Source organism: Zonotrichia leucophrys, chromosome 18, assembly GCF_028769735.1.
Source record: "Zonotrichia leucophrys gambelii isolate GWCS_2022_RI chromosome 18, RI_Zleu_2.0, whole genome shotgun sequence".
In the NCBI taxonomy this organism is placed as follows: Eukaryota; Metazoa; Chordata; class Aves; order Passeriformes; family Passerellidae; genus Zonotrichia; species Zonotrichia leucophrys.
Window position 1 is genome coordinate 789422 of NC_088187.1, and position 20249 is coordinate 809670.

General features: G+C 61.9%; 2 protein-coding genes across 3 annotated transcripts in view; one reads left to right on the top strand and one right to left on the bottom strand.

The window, feature by feature from the left end:
* On the bottom strand, window positions 1-10476 carry LOC135455550 (cytochrome P450 2C5-like). The gene is made up of 10 exons (XM_064728880.1): window positions 9881-10476; window positions 4372-4564; window positions 3672-3834; window positions 3188-3337; window positions 2297-2457; window positions 1994-2170; window positions 1767-1908; window positions 1192-1379; window positions 359-500; window positions 1-194 (listed from the first exon to the last, which is right to left on the bottom strand). Exons 1-10 carry the CDS (start codon window positions 10474-10476, stop codon window positions 1-3), a joined length of 2106 nt encoding a protein of 701 aa, XP_064584950.1.
* The window catches only part of ARHGAP44 (Rho GTPase activating protein 44), a 19729-nt gene continuing 9813 nt past the window's right edge, over window positions 10334-20249 (top strand). The window contains exons 1-7 of one of the 2 annotated variants that reach the window (XM_064728862.1): window positions 10334-10527; window positions 17804-17843; window positions 18173-18277; window positions 18395-18471; window positions 18553-18664; window positions 19083-19159; window positions 19825-19942. In XM_064728862.1, coding sequence (XP_064584932.1) covers window positions 10475-10527; window positions 17804-17843; window positions 18173-18277; window positions 18395-18471; window positions 18553-18664; window positions 19083-19159; window positions 19825-19942 — 582 coding nt within the window. In that variant the 5' untranslated portion in view covers window positions 10334-10474. The remainder of the gene's footprint in view (window positions 10528-17803; window positions 17844-18172; window positions 18278-18394; window positions 18472-18552; window positions 18665-19082; window positions 19160-19824; window positions 19943-20249) is intronic. The other variant, XM_064728861.1, reaches the window with a different exon arrangement.

Here is a 20249-nt window from a genome sequence, read left to right on the forward strand (position 1 = left end):
TTAGGGGGACACTGGGCGTGGCAGAGCAAAGAACTTGCCCGGGATCGCCCTCCTCTCGATCTCGAGCCACAGAGAGAACAGATCCAGCTCCCTGTGCTCTGTGGCCAGCTGGAAGGTGAAGCTCTGCAGCAGTGTGGTGAGAAACAGGAAGAGCTCGATGCGGGCCAGTGCCTCCCCCGGGCACATCCTCTTCCCTGGGCACGAGAGAGGGGGGGATGAGGGGACAGCAGGGTGGGCAGGCACCCATGGGGGGTGAGGGGACAGCAGGGTGGGCAGGCGCCCATGGGAACTGTGGGGCCACTGGGTGCCCGTGCTGGCACCCCTGGGCACAGAGCTGGCAGGGTGGGGCAGCACTGACCTGCTGAGAATGCCATGAAGGCCTCGCGCTTCCTGAACTCGCCCTTCTCATCCAGGAAGTGTGCGGGGTCCACTTTCTTGGGGTTCTCCCACTGGGTTGGGTCCGAATGCACAGAGGAAAGGACCGGAATGACAGGAGTGCCCTGTGGGAGAGGGATGGGGCAGGGATGGGACATCAGTGCCCTGCCTGGGCTCTGCTGGGGTGGATTAGTCAGGGGGGAGCATCCAGGGAACACGGGGGAGGCTGGGTGTGCGCCCCAGTACCCAAGCAGGTTCCCATTGGTGGCTCTGTGCCACTGGGACAAATGACATGGGGCTCTGTTGTCCCCATGGTCCTCATGGGGCTCTGGTGTCCCCATGGTCCTCGTGGTCCTGCCAGCCTCTCTGCAGCTCATGGGACACAAATTGCTGAGTTATTCCTGTGGATTTCTGTTAAAGCCTCTCTCACTGCCCCAAACCCGAAGGCAGGAGCTGTTCCCTCAGGGTGGGTTTTGTGCACAGTGCTCATGGTCAGACAGGAGGGGTGGCCGTCCCCACCTCTGCCAAGGGCTGGGGGCTCTGGCCTGACCCCACCCCAGGCTGGGCTCCTGCTCCAGCCCCACAGCCCTGCACGGCTCCATGGGGAGAAGAGCTGTGTTCCAGGATGGGCAAGGAAGGGCCCCGGGCTGTGGGCAGGACAGGCAGACACTCACGTACCTCTACTCCCCTCTGAGAGGTCATTGCTACTGGGATTGGGAAACATCCGGGGCCTCCAGACCAGAGCAAACAGTCCAAGGACAAAGGCAAATGGCCCTGAAGCCCCGCTGCCACCTCTCCCCAGGGCCAGCCCGGTACCTTGGGGATGGTGTGGCCCCTGAACAGCACGTCCTGTGTCGCCATGCGCGGGAAGTTCTCAATGCGGGTCTTGTGGAAGCGCTGCAGCTCGTGGATCACAGCGTTGGTGTAGGGCATCCTCAGCTTGTCCTCCGTGCTGGGGGCACGGCCAGAGCCCACCACGGCATCGATCTCCTCCTGGACCTTGGCTGGGGACAGCAGGGGGCTGGGTGTCTGCTCTGCAACCTCCCCAGTTTCTTACTGGCCTCCTCGGGCACTTACCCTAAACCCAGGGCTGGGCTAGAGGGGGAGCAGCCTGCCCTAATCCCTTGTAAAGCCCAGAACAGTCACTGCCCTCATCCCTCCCGGCACCAGGCAAGCTCAGAGCATCTCCCACATGGTCCAAGGCCATCTGCCGGGCAGGGATGGAGCACAGGGAGGATCCCCTGGCCTGTGGGAGTCTGTGTCTAACAGCTCCCACCCTCGGGTGACCCACAGGATGATTTGGGTCTGCCCCCAAACAGGACCCTCCAGGGCTGGGACCCTCTGCCCCACAAGCACCCTGGGCACAGGAGCAGCTGTGTTTGCTGCTGTACCTTGGATGTGGGGGTGCTTTGCCAGCATCAGCAGGAAGAACACCAAGGTGTTGCTGGTTGTCACTGTCCCGGCCCCGAAGAGGTTGAACACTGACATGACCAGGTCTTCGTGGCTGTACATGGTCTCTGGGCTGCCCTTCTCCTGCAAGGTGTGGCAGGGAGGGGCTCAGGGTTGTCTGGGTGATCCTGCAGGCTGCAGCCAGGCTGGAGGGCAGCCCCCCCTCTACCTTCTCTGCTCTGATCAGGAAACAGTCGATGTAGTCCCGGGGGCAGCTGGAGTCCAGAGTCAACTGGTGGAACTGCACCTTCTCCTGAATGTGGTCCTTCAGCTTCTGGCAGTCAGCCAGAACCTTCTTGTGCGGCCCCGGAAGCCGGTCCATGATGCTGGGGAAGGTGTTGTACACCTGTGGCACAGGGAAGGGACACACATTCCGCACCCGTCCCTCACAGCCATGCTGCACCCCAAGGCAGGGATCACCCTCAGCCCCTGGGGCAGCAGGCAGAGGGTGCTGAGCACAGCGGGCTCCCACCTTGGCCACGGGGGACAGGAAGAAGCTGACGTAGTTCCCCACGGCGTTGAGCAGCTCCAGGAACGCCGCGTCGCTGTAGCTGTAGCGGCTCCCGAACACCACGGAGCAGATCACGTTGGACACGGCGTGTCTGAACATGGTCATGGGCTCAAAGGCATTGCCTGCAGCCACCAGGGGTGAGAAAAGCACCAAAAGTCACCAGAAAGGCACCAAAAGTCATCTTCTTCAAGACAGAAAACACCCCTTCCCCCTGCTCCGAGCCCCTGGTTTTGAACCCTGGCTGATCTGTGGGGCTGCCAGGTGCAGCAAAGAGCCCACCTGAGCTGGGGGCTCCTCCATCCATCCATGCATCCATCCACCCATGCATCCATCCATGCATTCATCCATCCATGCATCCATCATCCATCCATCCATCCATCCATCCATCCATCCATCCATCCATCCATCCATCCATCCATCCATCCACCTCCCCTGCCAGAGCTTGGACTGAGGAGGCACAGGCACCTGCAGGAAACCTCAGGAGATGTGTTGGCAGGAGCTGGGTGTTGCTGGAGAGGAGGAAATCACCCTGATATGCCTGAGGGCAATGTCCTAGCTGGGCGTTCCCAGCCCACACAGGTCTGTTCCCTATTCCTGCTCTTCCAGCAGGGAATGCTCCTCGGTTGGGGCCCTCCCTGCACCGGTTCAGAGCAGGATCTCCCTCCTGACCCCTCAGCCATGCCTGTAGCAAGTCCCTGCAGCTCCTGTGTGGGGTGGGGCTGGATCTCAGCCCTTCCCTGCATGGATCACCCACACCAGGCCCTGCAAACAGCTTGGGGCCCCATATGTCCCATGGGGCTCTAGTGTGTCCTCTGCCTGCCACAGGGCCAGCAGGGCCAGGAGCCACGTCACCTTCAAGCTTTGCCAGCAGCTCCACCAGGTGCTGAGCCTCCTGCTGCACCTTCTGGGACATGGAGCTCTTCCCCATGCCAAAGTCCCGCAGGGTGCTGAGCGTGAACCTCCGCAGCTCCCGCCACTTCTTCTCATTGTCAGAGACAAATCCTGGGGGGACAGGGAGGAGATCAGCCCCTGCCCTCCCTGCTGCTCCCCAGGAGTGGGAACCCTGCTCTGAGGAGCAGCAGAGCAATGAGCCAGGGGATGATATGGGTGTGCACAGTGTCCATGTGTCCAAGGATGAGGATCTCTGTAGCAGCTCAGAACAGAGCTGGAACTGCCTAGCTGGAGTTAATATTGTCCTTGCCCTTGTCATAGGAATTTGAGGGTCTTGTGGATCAGGAAATGGGTGTTTGAGCTCTTGGGTGCTGAGCCCTTCCCTGGGCTAGAGGTGTGGCCATCTGCTCACCCAGATGGATCCAGGAGAGGCCCAGGCACTCACCGTAGTTTTTGGAGAGCTGCATCAGGAGGGGGATGGAGGGTCTGCCCCCAAACTCCTCAGAGTGTCCCACCAGGGCGTCCTTCACCACCTCGTACCCGCAGAGCACCACCACCGGCTTCAGCCCCAGCCACACGGTGAAGATGGGGCCGTAGGTGCTGCTGAGCTGGGGATGGGCAGCTCTGTCAGCCAGGGTCCCACACCAGTTCATTGACTTCATTTCAAACTGGGACTGGAGCCCACAGCACTGGTGAATGCCCAGCAGGGAGGGGAAATGCCTCCCTCAAAGCTGTGACTTTATCCCACTCCCAGCCCTGTCCCTGTCCCTGTCCCTGTCCCTGTCCCTGTCCCTGTCCCTGTCCCTGTGGGTTTTATCCCAGTGCCACTTTGGGTGTTCAGAGCATCACCTCCAGGAGCAGCTCTGGACAGCAGCAGCACTGCAGCCCTCGAGGGGCATTGTCACCATGTGGGTGCCTTACAGGAGAAAGATTTCAATAACAGGGCTGATTCTGCCCCCAGCAGAAGGGATTTAGGCAATTCTGGTAGAGCAAGAGATGAGGGAGGGAAGAAGAGACAAGAAAGGTAGGAAGAGTCAATCGTGGGACTCCCCTTTTATTTTGGCATGGGACTTTCCCGCTGTCTGTCCTGCTGTCCTGCAGATGGGTTCAGCACGGCCACTCGTCCCTTGTCCCTTGTCCCTTACCTTCTCGTAGTGCCTGTAGAGGGGCAGCACATCCTTCTGCCACAGGTTGCCCAGGATGGGCCACGGGGCTGGGCCAGGAGGCAGCTGGCTCCTCCTGGGGTCACTCCGCCAGACCAGGAGCCACAGGACGGAGAGGAGGAGGAGGAGGAAGAGCGGAGTGACGAGCAGCTCGGCGTCCATCCTCACCGCGCTGCTGAGCAGGGAAAGAAACGAAGGAATTCCGGGGAGGAAAGTGCACAGAGAGCGGAGCAGAGGCGGCTGTGTGTGCCCTCCCTGCTCTGTGCAGCACGGCCGTGCAGAACTCCGGGGGCTTGGGGCTGCTCGGGACCAGAGGCGCTGCTGTGTCCCGACCACGCCTATCCCCGCCGGGCTGGGACACAGGCTCGGGGCCGTCCTGGGCACCGGGAGCTCGGTGACCCCGCGGAGCCCCGGGGCAGCAGGACTGTCCCTGCCCGAGTCAGCTTTGCCCGGTGCTCCCGTGCTGCGGCACGTGGCAGGACAAGATGTCACTGTCACTGTCCTGGCCCAGCCTTTCATGTCCCGCTGTCGCTGCCCCGTGGGTCACTGCCCTGCTCACCAGGGCAATGACCCAGGAGAGGCTGTTCTGGTAAATCGAGTGGCAGAGGGGACACTGTGCCTGGCCACACGCCTGTGGGCTTACAGTGTTCCATCAAACTCCTTCCTGGTGGAAAATGGATCAGAAAATAGAAAAAACCATTTTTTTTCTGATATGTTTTGGGGCTCCTCTTGGGCTTTGGAGGAACATCAGCCCAAGGTTATGTGGTTATCGGAGGTGTGGGTTAACTCCTCCCTGCACATCTTGCTCTGAGCAGCTGCACATCTGGCTGCACATGAGCACATCTGGCACAGGCGCAGTCACCCCACGGCTGGGCTGAGCGAGCTGGGCACAGAGAAGCTCCCAGGAAGGGATGGCATTCCTCCTGGGGGAGAACAGGGAGGAGGTTCAGGTCCATGCTGGTCCCTGCTGAGGAAGGAGCCCCTCAGCAGAGGGAATTCTGTGGTGCTGGCAGAGAGGAACCTGACCTGGGGCACTCCCCTGGAGCAGCCAGGCCCAGAGGTGACAATGACACCAAGGCAAAGGATGTTGTCCTAGTGCCACTTTCCCAAGGGCATCCCAAACCCTTCAAGGTGCTCTGCTCACCCCTGTGGGATGGAGGATGTGTGAACACCTCCAGCACATTCCAGGCTGTCCCCTCTGCCAGCCCAGGCTGAGGCAGCCCTGGCAGCCACTCACCATGAGGCCCAGACCCCTTAATGTCTGAGCTGGGAGTATTTTTGGTTGCTCTCAATAATGCAGCAGCGCTGGCTGAGCACAGCCTGGCTGTAATTGCAGGCCCAGTGTCATTTGTCATCAGTGTCACCCTGCTGGCTGCCAGGGAGCTGCAGGGCAGCGTGGTGCCAGCACCCCTGTCACAGCCCTGGGACTGTCATCCCACTGATGTCCCAGCTCTGGTGACAGCCCTGGGCACTGAGTGGGGGTCTGAGCTTTGGTACCTTTGGGTCCAGCCCTGCACCCTCTGGGGCTCAGCACAGGAGCGCTGTCCCTTCCTTCCTCCAGCTCCACATCCCAGCTAAACCAGGCAGACACACCAGGCTTTCCAAGGTGTGCTGGGCCCTTCCTTCCTCCTGCTCCACATCCCAGCTAAACCAGGCAGACACACCAGGCTTTCCAAGGTGTGCTGGGCCCTTCCTTCCTCCTGCTCCACATCCCAGCTAAACCAGGCAGACAGGCCAGGCTTTGCAAGGCGTGCTCATCTCATGAGCAGCATGGGGCTTTGCCCAGCACATTTTACCAGCACATTTCTCCTGGTTCATGAAACATCTCAAGGGTCTCTGGGAGCCCTGTGGGACACCAGAGGTGGGACCTGTTGTGGGTGTGAGGCAGCCAGGATGTTCTGTGTCCGCTCTTCCCAAGCAGGAAGACATAATTCAAGAGGAAGATGAAGCAATCCTCACTTTCCCTCAATAAATATCATCAAACACCGGCTGCTGGTTTTAATTGTGATGGAGCAGCAGCAGCAGTGATGTGTACAGGGGTGGCACAGCACAGCAGAGCACAATCCTGGCATTGGGAACAGGCATGGGAAGGCTGATGGTTAATCAGGGACAGGCAGCCGGGATCCCTCCCCAGTTCCCGTGGGATCCCTCCCCTCCAGGGCTGTGTCCACCAAGGCAGGATGCCCGGGGTCACTGACCCGGTGCGAGGCCAGTGGGATGCCAGGGATGTGCTCACATTCGGGAATGCCCTGCTGGAGCGGGTGATGCCCGCGGGCACAGCCCCTCTGCCCCCGGGCAGAAATCCAGCCCGGGCAGGGAGCGATCCATCCCCAGCGCCGCACCCGGGGTGACAAATGATGAAGGGATAATTAAACATCCCGACAGCATTTCAATTTCCAACCCCCCTCCCCTGCTTCCCCTGCTGCCCATCCGAGGGGTCACGGGTGTGAGGAGAGAAGGGTGGCTCTGGGAGCTTTGCAGCTGCACCAGGCACTGCCCACAGAGCAGGCAGTAATTAATTGCTTAATTAGCCAGCATTCATTCATTTATCCCTTCTGTAATTCCCCGGAGAGCAAGGCTGGCTGCAGCAGGGGCTTGTGGTGGGTCTGGATGATGGGTGAAATTCCAGGAAAGGAGCCTGCAGCTCTCCCTGAGCCCTCACAGGACCCGGGCCCTGCTCCCACCTCTCCATAAACACAGCTCTATTCCTAAGCCGTGTTTGGAGAGGGCAAACTTTGCCCTGTGCTCGTGGAACTGAGCCTAGCCTTGCCACGCTCCCGTGTCCCTGGGGGTGAGATGGATCCCAGCCAGATGTCAGGGAGCTGCTGGGAAATCACCCAAGGTTGTGGAATACAGGGGATTCCTTGGAGCAGCTGCCCTGCCCTGAAACCTTCCTGTCTTGCTGCTCACCTTCCTTCTATAATTACAGAGAGCAGAAGAAATCCCCCCTTCTCCTCTGCTGCCTGGCCAACAGCCCAGGCCCTTAGCCGGGACACGGGGCTTCTCAGCTCCCCGTTTGTGTATTTATCGCATCCATAAACCTCATTGAAATGCGTCCATTCAATGGTGGGAAATCAGCACTCCACGCTGGTGGGGGTGATGTTCACACCCTCCCCATCAGCTCCGGGAGAGAGGCAGCACCGGGGAGCCGGGCTGGGCACCGGGCTGGGCACCGGGCTGGGCACCGGGCACGGCCCTGCGTCCCTACCGGTGGCACCGGGAGCTGCTCCAGGGCCGGGAATGGCAGAACCTTCCTCATTTCTGTGCCCAGTGCCAGCTCTGGGGGCTGGGCCGGGAGCCCCGGAGGGCAGGGTCGCTCGATGTGCAACCCTACAAACCTGTAGGACTTCAGGGGGGCTCGGTGTGCCCTGTGCGACCCCACAAACCACTCACAGGACTGCGGGGGGACGAGAGGCTCTGCCGGCTCTGCCGCTCCTCTCATGGGTCGGGTCCGCCCTCCCAGAGGATGGAACTCCTGGGGCAGGCAGGGAGCCCTGGGGCAGGCAGGGAGCAGGCACAGCCCCAGGCCGAGCGGGGCAGCTCCGGTGCCATCTGTCACTGGTGCCATGGGCACGGCTGGGCCAGGTGGCAGATGGCAGCTCCAGCCGGGAGAGGGGAGCAGGGGATGCTGCAGCACGGGCAGAGAGCCGTGCTGCCAGGGAATTCACTCCTGCCTGGTGCGGGGTAATTCACAGTGCACAGGGACTGAAACACGGAGTGCACAGCCTGGTGCCCCCTGGGATGGGATCCATGGGGTGGGATGGGATGGGATGGGATGGGATGGGGTGGGATGGGATGGGATGGGATGGGATGGGATGGGATGGGATGGGATGGGATGGGATGGGGTGGGATGGGATGGGATGGGATGGAATGCTGCAGAGGTTGAAGGCTCGTGCTCCAGCACAGCTCAGCCAGGACAGAGCAGGGGGTTGCTGGTGGTCTCTTGTCCCCCACCAGGGATAAGGGGTGGGAGCAGCTCCCCAGCTGCACCCCCTGCTCTCCTCCTCCCTTTCCCTGTTTTCCTGCTGCAGAGAGTGCACAGACACCGCTTCCATCCCACCCTTCATTATCTCTGTCTCCTGGAGCAGCAAACAGGGAAATGTGATTAAAGCCTCTCTCAGGGAGCTTATCAGCCTGTGGGAAGGCCATGAGCTCCCGTGTGCCAGGAGAGCGCCCTGAGCTGCTGGGGTGGCAGCAGCACGGCCGGGCTGAGGCTCCTGCTGCCTGCACCCTACGGTGCCCAGCCTGAGAGGCCGGGGGGCTGTGACAGCAGCTGGCGGCGTGTCTGGGGAGCAGGAGGGACAGGAGGGAGGGTGCGGGACAGGAGGGATGGTGAGAACAGGAGGGAGGGCGAGGACAAGAGGGAGGGTAAGGGCAGGAGTGAAGGATGGTGCTGGACAGGAGGGGGGAATGCAGGGCAGGAGGGGCAGGAGGGACGGTGCGGGCAGGAGGGAGCAGGAGGAGCAGGAGGGAGGGTGCGGGGCGGGAGGGATGGTGCAGGCAGGAGGAGCCTGCTCTACCCCCGCGGCTGGGCCAGCGCTCTCCCGCCGGCGCTGCTCTGTCACACGCTTTGCGCTGAAATTCGCTGCCCTGACGCTAATTGGCTTTGACCCATCTGGGCCGCCGCGATCGCATCTTGGAGGTTCAGCGGCCCCGAGATGCTGGGATGGACGGGAGGGGACAGCCCTGTCACCGTGCGAGGGAGCCAGAGGCGCTCGGACTGACCTTATTGGCAGCGCGGCGCTGCTGAGGGCGGAGAGGATCCGCCCTGATGGGGATTTGGAGCTGCCTCTGGGCCAGGGGGAGCTGGGTAGCGTTTCTGTGTCCCTGTGTCCTACGGGGATTTGCTCGGTGCTGTCCGTGAGTGTCACCCTTCTTGTGCCCGTGGAAGAAACATCTTGGTGGCACCGTGCTGGGAACCACGGCTCCGAGCCGTGCTGCTCCCCGTCCCTCCTCAAAGCAGCCACAACTCCCTTCCCACCCCCGGACACCATAAAATATCTGCCTTTTCTATCCCGCAGTCATGGTGCAATTTAGAATGGAAAATCGGGGAGAGGAGTGATGAGCCTGCAGCAGCTAGTGCCAGGGGAGATGCCAGGAGTGCCTGGCTCTCAAGCATTCCCAGATCCTGAGAGAGCCGTGTGGGGCAGCAGCAGCATCCCAGGGAGGGAAGGGCCCACACTGGGCATCAGCAGAGACTTCGGGTTCCTGCAGCAGGAGCCCAGCTCCCTCAGCCCCATGCCCCTGCAGAGGGGTGCCCCGGCTGTGACCGGCTCCTGCTGCCCTGCCCGGGGCTCCTGGGCTGCTCTGTCCGGTCTCTCCAAACCCGCCCCAGTGCTGGGGGTGCGAGCCCCAGGGGCTGGGACAGCGGGGATGGGGGTGCGGGGTGGGAGCGGGGGCTGCAAGGGCTGTCCGAGGAGATGCCCGGAGATGCCGGGGGCTGCAAGGGCCGCGGGAGTTCGGGCAGCTGCCCGGGGATGCCAGGACATGCCGGGGGCTGCAAGGGCTGCGGGAGCTCGGGAGCTGCCCCAGGACATGCCGGGGGATGCCGGGGATGCGGGGCCGTGCCGAGGGACACCGAGGTGATGTCGGGCGGATGCGGGGGATGCTGGAGCGGCGCTGGGGCCGCGTCACGGGACCCGGGGGGATGCCAGGTGACGCTGGGCGTGCCAGGGGGATGCCGGGGCCACGCCAGGTGAGGCCGAGGCCATGTCGGGGGAGGCTGAGGGATGCCGGGGGGATGCGGGGCCACGCCCAGGGATGCCGGGGGGAAGTCGGGGGGTGCCGTGGGGGATGCCCGTCTCCGGGCTCGCTCCGAGACCCTCCCCCGGCCCGGAGAGCCCGGCGGGGCGGGCGGCCCCGGACTACATTTCCCATGTCCGCCGCGGCCGGGGGCGGTGCGGGGCGGCGCGGGGGGCGCGGAGCGCAGGCGAAGGCGTGGAGAGGCGCAGGGGCGGCGGGGCCCGCTCGGCCCGGCTCGGCTCGGCTCGGCCCGACCCGGCTCGGCGCCGGGCGGGGATGCGGGAGGGGCGGCCCGCTGCCCCCGGCCCCGCTGCCCGCCCGCACCGCCCGCACCGCCGCCACCATGAAGAAGCAATTCAACCGCATGCGCCAGCTCGCCAACCAGACCGTGGGCAGGTGGGGACGGGACGGGACGGGACGGGACGGGATGGGATGGGATGGGATGGGATGGGATGGGATGGGATGGGATGGGATGGGATGGGATGGGATGGGATGGGATGGGATGGGATGGGATGGGATCCATGGAATGGGATGGGATGGGGTGGGATGGGATGGGGACGGACCCAGCCCTGCCCACAGCCCCATCCCGCGCCCTGGCTGCTCCCGCCCACCCCGCCACACCCGCACCTGCCCGTTCCCAGCTCCCTGCCCGCTCCGTGCCGGCCCCACCGCCCCGATCCCATGTGTCCTGCCTGCCCCAGTGCCCTGATTCTGCCCCCTCCCCGGGTCCTTCCTGCCCCACTAACCCGATTCTGCCCCCTCGCTGCCTGCCCCACTGTTCCTACTCCCTGTCTGCTCTCCGGCAGCCTCACTGCCCTCATCCCACACTCATCCCACTCCCTGCCTGCCCCTCCTCCCTTCCTGCCCCAGTGCCCTGATGCTGTACCTGTGCCACTGCCGCACTGCCTGCCCCACTGCTCCTGCTCTGTGCCTGGGTCCTGCTTGCCCCACTGGCCCCAATCCCACTCCCTGCCTGCTCCCTGCCTGCCCCACAGCCTTCCTGCTCCCGGTGTGCCCCTTGCCCTGCTCCCTGTCTGACACCCTCTGTCCTCACCGTGCCCCACTCCCTGCCCTGGCCCTGCTCCCTGCCCCTCTGCCTGTACCTCTGCCTGTCCCTCTGTCTGTTCTCTGCCTGCCCCACTGCCCCCGTACCCACCCCTTACATCCTTCTTGCCCATTACCTGCCAGTTAACCCCTGCCTGCCCGCCTACACCTGCCCTGCCCCACTCCGTGTCCCCTTTACCCACTGCTCCCTGCCTGTCCCCCTGTCCTGCCATCCCATCTGTCCCAGGGCTGTGGAGACACAGCTCCGATGCTGTGGGGTGCCCCACTGCCCTGCCCCCCAGCACCCCAGGATGGCCCTGCTGGCTGAGGGGCTGGGGGCACTCTGGGGCTCTGGAGCCGGAGCCGTGCCCACGGGAATGCCCACGGGAATGCCCACGTGAATGCCGTGTGTGCCATGCATGGCCAGGCCTGGGTTTGACAGTGGCTGTTGTGTAATTCCTGGAGATTTTGTACCGGAGGGCGGGGAGGCGGGAAGAGGATTTATTTATTTCCCTTCCCGTGGCGGCACTGGGGCACTGGCACAGCTGGACCGGTGGCTCCGCAGCCCCGTGGCATTGCCAGGGCTCCTGCTGGCACCGCCCGTGCCCCCCGTGTGCCCCACGGCATCGCCAGGGCTCCTGCTGGCACCCCCCGTGTCCCCGTGTGCCCCCGACACCGGCGGCGCTGCCCCGCGGCCCTGAGCGGCCACGACCCAGCTGGCAGCGGCTGCGGGAGCGCCGGGAGGCGCGGGAATGTGGGCAGGTACAGCAGTGCCGGGCAGGGAGCACGGGGCAGGTGCGGGAGTGCCGGGCAGGTACAGCAGTGCAGGCAGGTGCGGGAGTGAGGGCAGGGAGCGCAGCTCGGGACCTCCAGGGTCTGAAGGGAGTGCGGGCATGGGAGTGGTGTGGGAGCACCGTGCAGGTGCAGTGTGGGAATGTACAGTGGGAATGTGGAGCAGGAATGTGGCACTGGAAATGTGGCACAGGGATTGTAGCATAGGGAACAGGGCACAGGGAATGTGGCACAAGGAGCATGGCACCGGGAAGGTGGCACAGGGAATGTGGCACAGGGAACATGGCACAGAGAGTGTGGCACAGGGAATGTGGCACAGGGAACGTGGCACTGGGAATGGGGCACAGGGAACATGGCACTGGAGCGTGGCACAGGGAATGTGGCACAGAGAGTGTGGCACAGGGAGCGTGGCACTGGGAAGGTGGCACAGAGAATGTGGCACAGGGAACGTGGCACTGGAGCATGGCACAGGGAGTGTGGCACAGGGAACGTGGCACAGGGAACGTGGCACTGGGAACGTGGCACTGGGAGTTTGGCACTGGGATCGTGCGGTGGGACCGTGGTGCGGGAGCACCGGGAGCCCGGCAGTGCCTCCGGTGGCGAGCGCCAGGGGGAGGCTGTTCCAGGACTCGGCTGCTCCATGTCCCGGCTCCACTTGGATACTGGGAGCCAGCACGGAGCCCTTGTTCCCACTGGGGAGAGCAGCAGCTCCACAGGAGCTGGAGGGGGAAACTGGAGCCTCTGCTGGGCCCTGAGCATGGCGTTTATTTTACTGTATTTTGTTTTGTATTTATTTATTTAATTTACTTTGGGTTTGGGTGGGGTTTTTGTCATTTCACTTGACAGAAAGAACTGGGGATGCTCAGCCCAGCCCAGACCTGGTACCCAGCCTTGGGAAGAATTCCTGTACCAGTCTGAGAGGCAGGGATATTTATCTCCGTGAGGTGGAAAAAGGAGGAGCCAAAGAGTGGCTGTAGATCATTCTGAGGATGTTTCCTGCAAAGTGCTTTTACCTCTATTTGTGTTTGTCCATCCCATCGGGACAGTGGCACCAGGATGTCACCTCAGTCACTCCAGCAGCCCTGGGAATTTCCCAGGATGTGCTCCGTGGGGATTTTTTCCCATGGGGATTAAATCGAGCACCTGCAGGGTGGCACTTTGGGCTCCCCAGCGGCACCGAGGGGATGCAGCTCACCGGGAATGGTGGCGGAAGCTCGGAGGGGTTGGGTTTTTCCTCCTCGACTTTTCTGAGCATTTCACGCTGTGTCCCCCATCCCGGGGGCAGTGGTGGCCTTTGGGGCTGGATGTCACCTCGCTGGCTTGCAGGGAGATGCTCCTCCAAGCCCCAGGACGGCCGCGCCTCCAGACAAAGCCTTTAAACACCGCGGGTTTGTTCCTGGTGCTGCAGGAATGCCCGGCAAGAAGGAAGGACATTTTCTGCTTGCACGGAATAAGGGCAGAGGGAATAAAAGCACCGCCTGGGATTTTCCCAGCGGGGTTTGCGGGAAGGAACAGCACCCTGTAAATAGCCGGGCTCCCCATCTGCATCTCGGGGTGCCCATGACTGCTGCCAGTAGAACCCCCGGGGCTTTCGGCTCCGGAGCCGGCGGATCCCGGCAGCCCCGGGGATATTTTTATCCTCCTCGCAAAGAGACAGCGCTGGCAGCCTGGAATATTCATGGAGCGAGCGGGCTGAGGGTTCTGTCCCTGCTCCAGCTGCCTCGGGGCTCTGCGCCCTGCAGGGGCTCCTCCATGGCTGCTAAATCGGGATGGAAGCGAGCTGGGGATGCGGCCCCGGGGAGGGAAGCGCCGGGAGCAGAGGGCCCCGAGCATCCCGTGCCAAAGCGATGCCAGCACCGAGCCGGCCGCGGGAAGGCAGCGGGAAATGAGGAGCGGAGGCTTTTCTGCCTTCCAGACTCTGTCTCCCATTTTGCTTTGCTTCCCTCTCTTTGCCCAGCTGTGGGCAGGATGGAGGGAAGCAGCTGCAGCCATCCCTGCCTGCTCCTGCTGCTGCTGCAGCCTGGCAGAGGCAGCCCTGGCCCCGGGTGGGCAGCGCTACCCAGGCTGTGCCCCCGGGCTTTGATCGCTGGCTGTGCCCCCGGGCTGTGTCCCCAGGCTGTGTCCCCGGGCTGTGATCACCGGGCTGTGTCCCCGGGCTGTGCCCCCGGGCTGTGATCACCAGGCTGTGATCCCCCCACTGTGTCCCCAGGCTGTCGCACCGTGTCACCCGCGCCCGAGAAGCGCCGGCCGGGCCGTGTCCCCACGTCGCGCTGGGTGTTGCAGTAGGAGCCGTTTCCCGGGGGAGCTGAGCAGCGATTTGAGGATATCAATATTTGATGTTTTGCTTCTTGCCTGCTGAAAAGACACTGGGAAAAACCCGCGGCTCCGCCGGGGCTCGGTGGGTGCTGGGTTGAGCCGGGATCTGTGTCCCCAGGGAAGCAGTGGCCACGCGAGCTCAGGTGGCGGCAGAAGGTGGGGACAGCGCGGCCTTGGGGCAGATCCAGCCTGGATGAGGAGCCCGGTGCTTCCAGGGCTGGGGCTGACACCAAGGGAGGGCTCCCTCCTCGCTCTGGCAAACGCAGAGGATGCCCAGTGCCTTCCCCAGGGGCTGGGGATGAACCTCACCGTCCAGCCTCCCCTCTGGGCTCTGGGGACTCCAGCGCCTGGAATGTTCTTGTATGAGGGGATGGAGCTGGGCCTGTCCCTGTATCCATGTGGGACAGGAGGGGATGGAGCCGGGCCTGTCCCTGTGTTCATGTAGGACAGGAGGGGATGGAGCCAGGTCTGTCCCCGTGTCCCTGTGGGATGTGGTTCAGGAGGGGATGGAGCCGGGCCTGTCCCTGTGTCCGTGTGGGACAGGAGGGGATGGAGCCGGGGCTGTCCCTGTGTCCCTGTGGGACAGGAGGGGATGGAGCCGGGCCTGTCCCTGTGTCCGTGTGGGACAGGAGGGGATGGAGCCGGGCCTGTCCCTGTGTCCGTGTGGGATATGGGACACACCCAGCCCCGGGAACCGGCACGGCACAGCCTCGGCTGGGTGTTTGTGCCTCCTCTCCACCGGTGGAGCTATTTTTAGGCTAGAGCAAGGAGAAATCAGGGAATCAGCACTGGTAATTAAATAGTGATTAAATATTTCTGGGCAGGCTGCAGCAAGGGTCGAAGGGGTGTTTGGGCAGGAGATGGAGGTGAGGAGCTTTGTGGGGCACCATGGACATGCTCTGACAATGGAGATGGTTCATCCCTGCCCCTGCTGCAGATTCATCCCTGCTGTCCCCACACCAGGGGTGATGCTTTCCCTTTCAGGGATTAATTGCCATGAAATCCTTGGAGTTCTTCAGGCTCAGGGTCAAATCCAAGGCCAGCAGCTCCCTGTTGTGGGTGGCTGAGGCACCAGAGGGGGACAGTGGCAGGGGACAGTGCTGGGTGGTCCAGCCAGGAGAGTTGGCTGGCACCAGGAGATGCTCCAGGGAAGCAGCGGCTCTGCTGCACCTCCCCAGGCCAAGGCTTTGGAAACTCATGTATTTATTTGGGAATCAACAGAATTTGCTTGATTGGGGTTGATTTCTGCTGGCAGAAGTGAACTTGTGCAGCAGCAAAGCCCAAGCATGCCATGGCTGTGTCCCCTCTCGCTGGCTTTGGCTCCCCATGGTCACTGTCCCTTTCCCCAGCTGCCTGCAGGGACAGGGCTCAGGGTTGTGCTGGGAAAAACGGCTCGGGTGGAGGGGGAGGAGCAGGATTTTATTTGCCAAAAGGAAAGACGGAAAGTTGGGAGTTGGGGATGCTGGCTGTGTCCCCAAGGGGTGCTCCTTCAGGATGATTGTAACTCATATGGAATGAAGTTTTGGGGAATTAGGGACCAGACAGAAACTGGCGGGTCCCTGCCCTCTCTCTTGGGAGGCAGAGGGACCATCACCCGTCCTTAAATTGGATTGATTGGAGCCTCTTTACTTTTCCCAATCCATAAAACGCTGCAGCCTGCCTGTTCCCCCTCTTCAAAGCCTAGTTCCTCCCTGGCAGGGAGCAGGGTTGTCTGTGCAGGGCTGGCACAGGGGATGCTCTCCACGGGTGTTTCTCACACTGAGGATGTCCTTTAAAACACATCAAGGCCAGGTTTTTGTTATTCTCTTTGAAATGTTGTTTTCTGCTGCCCAAACACCCCTCAGGGCATAGCCTGGGCTGGGATGTGGCTGCTGGGAGAGAGAGTTGCCCGTGGGACCTGGGATGTGCAAATCCCACACACCTCCTGCCTGGGAGAGTAGAAAACAGGAAAAAATCCCTTCTTCTGCTCAAGTGAGGAAGTGATTCCTGGGGAGTGAGCAGCAGGGACATGCCAGCGGTGCCTCACTCCCTGCCACCTCCCACTCCTTCAGGAGGCTAAAAATATCCCAAGCTGGGACGGACGTGTGGCTGTGCCTGTGGATATTTGCTGCTTTTTTCCCTGTTTGTGCTAATTCTGTGTCACTTCCAATCCTGTCTAAATGAGAGTGAAGGTGATTCCCAGAGGAGGAGGAGAAGCTGCTCATCTCTTGCTCCCAGGTGGGCAGTGCTCCTTAGAGAGGATCTAATCTGTTCATTTCAACAATAATCTTTAAAATTAACATAAACAGGATTCAATTTAATTTAATGTATTTTTAAACCACCTTAAATCAGGTGCTGGGTCATCTTTCATGGCCAAGGCAGATTTAATGCAGTTGATTTGGGCAGCCCTGGCACAGGTGCCCAGAGCAGCTGTGGCTGCCCCTGGATCCCTGCAGTGCCCAAGGCCAGGCTGGACACAGGGGCTGGAGCAGCCCGGGACAGTGGAAGGTGTCCCTGGGACAGTGGAAGGTGTTCCTGCCATGGCAGGGGTGGCACTGGATGGGCTTTGAGGTCCCTTCAACCCAAACCACTCTATGATTCTGTGATTTACACTTTTTGCAAGGCTTTGGCTGAGATGGACTTGTGTGTGAGCCTCTCCCATGTTATGCTCACTGTCTGACCCTTTCTCTGTGTTTGCTCCTTATTTCCAGTGCTCCAACACTTCCCTCCCTGTCTCCAAGCTGAGAATCCAGCTCGGAGGGCAGGAAGGGCCCAGGCTCAGGAAATGAAGGTGTTGTTTGCAGGATGGCAGCACCAAACTCTCTCTGTCCCCTGAGGAACCTTTAGGGATCGATTGGCTGAGTGACAGCTCTGCCCCAGCTCAAACTGACAGAGCTCGTTTTTCCAAGTGAAAGGATGCACTGAAGTTGTTAAAAACCCTGGGAAAAAGAACAAATGATCTGGATGTGATGGTTTAACTGAGCCTGAGCAGCCGTGGTGCAGGGCCCCGGGCTCTGGTTGCTGCAGGTGCAGGGGCCAAGGACGGTGGGTTTGTGTCTCCTGCATCCCGGCGCTGCTCCCTCGAGAAGGCAGCAGCTCTGGAGTGGTAAATCCGTCTGCAGTGAGCAGCAAAGGCTCTGGCGGGGCCCGGGCAGCAGCTGCTGCCTCCCATCCCGTGGCTGCCCCCGTGCGAGGAGGCTCAGCCGTGCGGGGAGCGCGGGGAGCCACAGCCACAGTGCCTCTCTGGGAGCACTGCCCGCTTCCTTCTGGGAATCTGCATCCCTGCTTTCCTGGCAATAGCGGGAAAACAAGGCAGAGATGGGCGGCAGGCCCTGGAGTGGTGTGGCGCCTGGCAGTGACTGTGGAGATGCTCCATCAGTTCCTTCCTTAGGGGATGAGGCATGGCTGGTGGGAGCAGAGAGCCTTGAATCCCCCCTGCATCCCAGAGGAAAAGCACATCCGGGGCTCTGTGGTGTGCAGGGGGTGCTGCTGTGTGTCCCACACCCTTCACCAATGGCTCCTGTCCTCTCTTGTCCTGCAGAGCGGAGAAGACCGAGGTGCTGAGCGAGGATCTGCTGCAGGTGAGGCTCCCTCAGAGTCATCCCGGGGTGTCCATGGGAGCCTGGGCACCTCTCGGGGTGCTGCACTCATCAGCAGCTCCCTGGTGGTGCCACACCATCCCAGCCACTCCAGGGGTGGGATCTCAGGTGGTGGAATCTCAGGTGATGGGATCCTGGGGTGATGGGATCCTGGGGTGATTAGATCCTGGGGTTATGGGTTCCCTGGTAATGGGTGATGGGATACTCCAGTGATGGGATCCTGGATGATGGAATCCCTGGAGGATGATGATCCCCGGTGATGGGATCCCTGGTGATGGGATCCCCAGTGATGGGCTCTGTCACTCCCACAGGTGGAGAAGCGGCTGGAGCTGGTGAAGCAGGTGTCCCACAGCACCCACAAGAAGCTGACGGCCTGTCTGCAGGGCCAGCAGGGCCTGGACGCCGACAAGCGCTCGGTGAGGGCAGCAGGATCCAGGGATTTAGGGATCTTGGGGATTTGGGGATCCAGGGGGATCTGGGGATCCAGAGGGACTTAGGGATCTAGTGGGAACACAGCCCGTCTGTCTCTGCAGAAGAAGCTGCCGCTGACGACGCTGGCGCAGTGTCTGATGGAGGGATCGGCCGTGCTGGGGGATGACTCCCTGCTGGGGTAAGGAGAGCTGGGGCTGCAATGGGTCTGCACTGCCCTGGGATGTGCTGGGAATGTCCCCAGCCGTGCCTGTCCCTGCAGGAAGATGCTGCGGCTGTGCGGGGAGGCCGAGGACAAGCTGGCACAGGAGCTGATCCACTTTGAGCTGCAGGTGGAGCGGGATGTCATCGAGCCACTCTTTGTGCTGGCTGAGGTGAGCTGTGGGTTCTGGAGTGCCCTTCGTGCTGACTGAGGTGAGCCTGGGGTGCCCTTTGTGTTGGCTGAGGTGAGTCTGGGCTCCCTGGGGTGTCCTTTGTCCTGGCTGAGGTGAGCTGTGGGTCCACAGGGTGCCCTGCCATGCCCAGAGCCCTTCCTGCCCTCCCCAGCCCCACAGGAGGTTTGAGTGCCCCAGGGCTGCTCCCCTGGGCCTCTGGAGCTGGGGCTGGGCTGGGCCCATTCCAGGTGGCACACACAGAGGAATCAGCTGGCCCTGTCCCTGAGGGTGTCACGTCCTCAGGGATGTCACCCTGGGAGCTGCATCCTCGCCCACCCAGCCCAAAGCCCCGGGGTGTGACCGTCCCTGGACATCTCTCCAGGGCTGTCCCCTCCTCCTGTTCCCTGTGCTGCCACAGGTGGAAATTCCAAATATCCAAAAGCAGAGGAAGCACTTGGCCAAGCTCGTGCTGGACATGGACTCCTCCAGGACGAGGTAAGAAGTGCCTCCAAGGGTTTTATGAGAAATAAACATTGCCAAGGCATGGGTGGCTCCAGGAGAGCAGCTCCTGAGCCCTGGCACCGCAGCTCCCCTGGGACAGGGAGTCCTGGCTGTGCCTGGTACTTGAGCCCAGCTCTGCAAGGAGCCACCATTTCTGCTCCTGCCTGCAGAACACATGGATTCCTTTTCCTTGCCTGTTCTCTGCAGCAGAAGTGTATTTTTTTTTCTGGCAGAAAGGGTTATTTTGTACTTTTTTCCTTGTCTTGGTGAGTTCTGATGCAGAGCTGGGTGCTCCTGTCCCTGCAGTGACACCAAGAGGAGTAGGGATGACTCAGAATTGTCCCATGGCACCCCTGAGTCGTCCAAACCCCCACTCCAGAGTGTCCTGGGAGAGATCTGAGAGCTGTCCACAGTCCCCAGCATCATGCCCAGGCTCTCCCATGCCCTTCCCCTCTCTTCCCACCTGGATGTGGCTCTTTATCCTGCTGAAGGGAATTCCCTCCCTGCTGTGTGCAGTGCTGTGGGGCTGGGATTGGGAGTGGGGCTCAGTCCCAGCTGGACTGGGATTGTCTCCGTGCTGCTCAGCCCTGGGGACCGCGATGACCCTGCAGGGCCGTGGGACGCGGTCACGGCCCCAACTGTCGCTGTCCCTCCCACAGGTGGCAGCAGTCGGTGAAGTCCTCGGGTCTGGCCAGCAACCTGCAGCCCTCGGGGGCCAAAGCCGATGCTCTCAGGGAGGAGATGGAGGAGGCGGCCAACAGAGTGGAGATCTGCAGGGTAGGGGGCTGCCCCTGGCCGAGGGGTCTGTGGGCTCCCAGACCCTGGGGAAGGCTCTCCTCTCACTCTGGTCTGCATCTTCCTTCCCCTGCCTGTTCTGGCCCTTGTCTGGGCTCCAAACACAGCTCAGGGATTGGGGGTGATGCTCCCCAGCCAGGCAGGACATCCCCACTGCTCCATCCCCATCCTCCACATCCCGGAGCTGGAGGGGCTCCCATTCCCTGGCAGAGCTCAGGACTGGGTTCATCCAACCTTGGCAGAGGTGTTTCTCCACCTTCTCTGTGCTGGGTCATTGATTTCTGCCATT

Bases quoted from the DNA above. Each gene is read 5' to 3' on its own strand.
- LOC135455550 (XM_064728880.1), bottom strand. From the start codon at position 10,476: ATGGTGGCGGCGGTGCGGGCGGTGCGGGCGGGCAGCGGGGCCGGGGGC. The intron at 2,458-3,187 runs GTGACGTGGCTC...TGGTGGCTGCAG, and splicing joins GCTGCTGGCAAAGCTTGAAG to GCAATGCCTTTGAGCCCATG. The intron at 1,380-1,766 runs GTACAGCAGCAA...TGCTGTCCCCAG, and splicing joins AAAGCACCCCCACATCCAAG to CCAAGGTCCAGGAGGAGATC.